The sequence below is a fragment of the Penaeus vannamei genome, chromosome 40 (assembly GCF_042767895.1).
Source record: "Penaeus vannamei isolate JL-2024 chromosome 40, ASM4276789v1, whole genome shotgun sequence".
Classification (NCBI taxonomy): Eukaryota; Metazoa; Arthropoda; class Malacostraca; order Decapoda; family Penaeidae; genus Penaeus; species Penaeus vannamei.
This window is the reverse complement of record NC_091588.1, coordinates 24,084,093-24,089,092: the sequence shown is the minus strand read 5'-3', so window position 1 is coordinate 24,089,092 and position 5,000 is coordinate 24,084,093. Positions and strand designations below refer to the sequence as shown.

At 47.2% G+C, this 5,000-nt stretch overlaps 1 protein-coding gene across 3 annotated transcripts in view; it reads left to right on the top strand.

The window, feature by feature from the left end:
• The window catches only part of svp (COUP transcription factor 2), a 330,786-nt gene that overhangs the window by 32,367 nt on the left and 293,419 nt on the right, over window positions 1-5,000 (top strand). For all 3 annotated transcript variants that reach the window (XM_070117593.1, XM_070117594.1, XM_070117595.1), the window contains one exon: window positions 3,064-3,591. In XM_070117593.1, the coding sequence (XP_069973694.1) occupies window positions 3,064-3,591 (528 nt within the window). The remainder of the gene's footprint in view (window positions 1-3,063; window positions 3,592-5,000) is intronic.

Genomic DNA, 5,000 nt, shown 5'->3' with positions numbered 1-5,000 from the left:
TGCTGTCCCTTTTCTCTTCCTCTTTCTGACCTTTTCTTCCTTTAATTTCTCTCTCTTCCTCCTTCCTTCCTACTTTTCTTTCCTCCCCTTTCTAACTACCTTTCCTCCTTTCCTTCCTTCCCTCGGTCCCTCCCTTCTCCCCATTCTCCTTCCTCCTCCTCCCTCTCCCCCACCACCCCCTCTCCCTCTTTTCCACCCTCCACCCCCTCTCCTTCCTTCCCTCCCTCCCTCCCTCCTTCCTTCCTTCTCCCTCTCTCTCCCTCCTCCCCCCCTTTCCTCCCTTTTCCACCTCCACCCCCTCTCCTTTCTTCCTTCCCCCTCCTCTCCCTCCCTCCTCTCCCTCCCTCCCTCCCCCTTCTTCTCCCCCCACCCTCCCTCCCTCCCTCCCCCCTCCTCCTTCCCCCTCTCTCTCCCTCCACCCCCTACCCCCTTCTTCCTTCCCTCCCTCCCTCCCATCCCTCTCCCATCCCTCCCTCCCATCCCTCTCTCCCTCCCCCCCTTCTTCTCCCATCCCTTTCTGATGTATTACGAAGAAAAAAAAAATCAATGAACGAAGGAGATTCGAGGCGACGGCGAACGAGCGAACAGGAGAGTCACAATGAATATTTCATGGCTTTTGGGTTGTTGGGGGTTGGTTGGGGGGGGAGGGAGGGGGAGGAGGAGAGGGGGAGGGAGAAAGAGGATGGGGGAGAAGAAGGGGAGTGGGGGAGGAGAGAGGAAAAGGCGTGGGGTGGGAGGGAAAGAGAAGGAGAGGGTTGGTTGGGGGAGGGGAAGGAGGAAGGCGAGAAAGAGGGGTGGGGGAGGGAAGGGAGAAAGAGGGGTTGGGGGAGGGAAAGGGAAGGAGGTACAGAAGGGTAGGGGGGAGGTGAGGAGATGGGTTAGAAATAGGGGAAGGGGTATATGTAAATGCTTATAGAAGAGAGGGTAGTTGAAGGATGAGTTAGATATATGGACATAGAAATGGGGGTGGGGGGAAGGAGGGGGGGCGCGAAAAGAACGGGTTATATATATATAGTTTTTTTTTTTCTTTCTTTATTCATATATTCTCGTTAGGTATGTGTGGTTGGCAATTATTTTTTGAAGGTTTGTGGATCTGGTGATTGGCTACACCTCCCCTACCCCCCCTCCCCTCCCCCTCCCCAACTCCATCTACTCTCTACCTGTGTTTCCTTCCCCTCCCTCTCTCTTCATCATCTATTTTCCTCTTTTTTCACTCTTTTCCCTTCACCTCCTATCTTTTCCTCATATTTCTCTCCTTCCTTCTCTCTCTCTCTCTCCCCTTCCCACCTTTCTCTTTTCTTCTTCCCTCACTCCTTCCTTTTTCACCTCCCCCTTCCCTCTCCCTCCCTTCCCTCTCCCCACCTTCCCTCTCCCTTTCACTCTTTTCCCTTCACCTCCTATCTTTCCTCATATTCTCTCTCCTTCCTTCTCTCTCTCTCTCTCCCCTTCCCACCTTTCTCTTTTCTTCTTCCCTCACTCCTTCCTTTTCACCTCCTTCCCTCTCCCTCCCTTCCCTCTCCCCACCTTCCCTCTCCCTTCCCTCCCATCCTCCCACTCCCCACCTTCCCTCCCTCTTCCACCTTCCCTTCCCCACCTTCCTTTCCCCACCTTACCTCCCTCTCCCTTCCCTCCACCTTCCCTCTCCCTTTCCCCATCCCTTCCCCCCACCTTCCTCCCCTCCCACCCTCCCTCTCCCTCCCCTCCACCTTCCCTCCCCTCCCTCCACCTTCCCTCTCCCTTCCCTTTCCCCTCCCTCCCACCTTCCCTCCCCTTTCCCTCTCCCTCCCTCCCCCACGCCCGCTGACCCACTGGCGTATCTCACCCGAGAATCTCCCTCTTATACCTCCATCTGTGAGAGACTGTGGGAGGAGAGTGATGAGTCACGGTCCGCCTACGACCCCTCCCCCCACCCCTTCCCCCCTCTTTTTTTTTCTTCTTCTAACAAGCCTCTTCGGAAGTGTTGGTGGTGGTGGTGGGGATGATGGTGAATGTTGGTGTTGGTGATGAATGTTGGTGGTGGTGTTGGTGGTGATGAATGTTAGTGGTGGTGTTGAATGTTGGTTTTGTTGTTGGATGCTGGTGTTTAAGGTGGTATAAGAGAGAGAGAGAGACAGACAGACAGACAGACAGACAGACAGACAGACAGACAGAGACATACATACATACAGACAGACGGAGAGACAAAAACATACATACATACACACACACATACATACAAACAGAGAGAGAAACAAAGACATACAGGCAGACACATACACACATACACACGCACAAACAAAAAAAAGAAAAATAGAAAGAGAGAAGGAAAGAACTCCGCGTCCTTGGCTTATCAGAAACAGATAAAATGATAACAACTAAAATGATCACTTTCCCTCTCCGTCACAGATCTCGGTAAACACTCGACTCAAGCACAAATGGAGATCTATTTTCCTTCAGTATTTTAAAAGACGTTTTTGCTTTCAAGATGAAGCGAATTTTGTGTTATCTCTCTGGGTTTTTTTGTTCATGGGAAGATTGTTCATGATTTGTTCATTGGTGTGTTTATTTATTTGTTTTTGTTGTTGTTGTTGTTGATGTTGTTATCGTTATTATTGTTACCATTGTTTTCATTATTTATTATTATTGTTATTATCATTGTTATTGTTTTTATTTATATTATTAACATTATTGTTATTTTCATTGTTATTGTTATTATTTATATTGTTTCATTATTGTTATTATTATTGTTATTAATGTTATTATTATTATTATTATTATTAGTAGTAGTAGTAGTAGTAGTAGTAGTAGTAGTAGTAGTAGTAGTAGTAGTAGTAGTAGTATTACCATTATCATCATGATCTATTATTATTGTTATTATCATTATTATTGTTATTATTTATATTACTAGTATCACTAATATTATTATAATTATTATTATTACTATTACCATTATTTTTTTCTTATTTTCATAGCTTAAAAAGGATATAATTTAAAATATGTGATACTAATTTTTATCAGATGCTAGCCATGTCATGTAAGCTGTGAGTTCGCCGCCTAACCCTTCCCTCCCTCCCTCCCTTGCAGCGGTGCAACGCGGCCGCATCCCCCCGTCCCAGGGTATGGGGATGCCAGGACAGTTCATGGCCAACGGCGACTCCCTCAACGGCCACACGTACCTCTCCTCCTACATCTCCCTCCTCCTCCGCGCTGAGCCCTTCCCCACCTCCCCCTACGGCCAGTGCATGAACGCCAACAACATCATGGGCGTCGACAACATCTGCGAGCTGGCGTCGCGGCTGCTGTTCTCGGCGGTGGGCTGGGCCAAGAACATCCCCTTCTTCCCGGAACTGCAGGTGACCGACCAGGTGGCGCTGCTGAGGCTCGTGTGGTCCGAGCTGTTCGTGCTCAACGCCTCGCAGTGCTCCATGCCCCTGCACGTGGCGCCCCTGCTCGCCGCCGCGGGGCTGCACGCGTCCCCGATGGCGGCCGACAGGGTGGTCGCCTTCATGGACCACATCCGCATCTTCCAGGAGCAGGTCGAGAAGCTCAAGGCGCTGCACGTCGACTCGGCCGAGTACTCGTGCCTCAAGGCGATCGTCCTCTTCACCTCAGGTAAGTCTGGCGCCCACGCTCTTCGTCTTTTTCTAATTGGGTCACCTGCCCGAGGCTGGGGCCCACGCTCTTCGTTTTTTGTTTCTAATTGGGTCACCTGCCCAAGTCTGGCGCCCTGCTCTTCGTCTTTTTCTAACTGGGTCACCTGTCTAAGTCTGGCGCCCACGCTCTTGTTTTTTTTTCTAATTGGGTCACCTGCCCAAGTCTGGCGCCGATGCTCTCGTCTGTGTGTGTGTGTGTTTTCCTTCTTTTTAATATTATTATTATTATCATTATGTCACCTGCCTAAGACTGGCGCCCACGTTCCGTTTTTGTCTAATTGGGTCACCTGCCCAAGTCTGGCGCCCACGACCTTCGTTTTTTGTTTCTAATTGGGTCACCTGCCCAAGTCTGGCGCCGATGCTCTCGTCTGTGTGTGTGTGTTTTTTTTCTTCTTTTTATTATTATTATTATGATGTCACATGCCTAAGTCTGGCGCCCCAACTCTCGTCTGTTTATTATTTTTATTTTATTATTATTTTTTTTACGTCACCTGCCCAAGTCTGGCGCCCCTGCTCTCTTATGTTTTATTATTATTATTATTATTATTATTATTATTATTATTATTATTATTATGTCACCTGTCCAAGTCTGGTGCCCCTTTTCTGCATTTTTAATTAGGTCACGTGCTTAAGTCTGGCGCCCCTGCTCTTGTCTGCTTTGTTTATTAGGTCACCTGCTTGGGTATTGGGGCGAGACCTCCCCTTGGTATATATATATATATATATATATATATATATATATATATATATATATATATATATATATATATATATATATATATATCGTATCGACAAGACCCCTAGTTGTACCTGTTTTTTTTTATGTCAAAAAGTCACCTACGTGGATTCCGCAATTGATCCACGCTCGCCAAAAAATAAAAAATAAAAAAAATCTTGTTTTCCATTTTCTTTTTTTTTCTCTCTCTCTTTTTCCCCTCCATCCCCCCCCCCCAAAAAAAAAAAAAAAATCTTGTTTTCCATTTTCTTTCTCTCTCTCTCTCTTTTTTCCCCTCTCCATCCCCCCCCCAAAAAAAAAAAAAAATCTTGTTTTCCATTTTCTCTCTCTTTTTTTCCCCTCCATCCCCCCCCCATTTTTTCTCTTCTAAATCCGACTAGAACAAAGCCAACCCTGTTTTGGAAAAGCAGACCGCGGACTCAGGTGCCTAATTATGTTGACCCTCCCTGGCACTGGACCGTTCCACAACACGCCCACGCAAGGACGCCCAAACAAGCACGGCACAGAGACCCACGTACGAACCCGGACCAAAAAGGGGAACGAAAAAGAAGTACCAAAAAAAAAAAAGTAAAAAAAAAACGTTAACGAAAGCATAGCGATATAGAAAGAGGGATAATAATAATAAAAGGGAA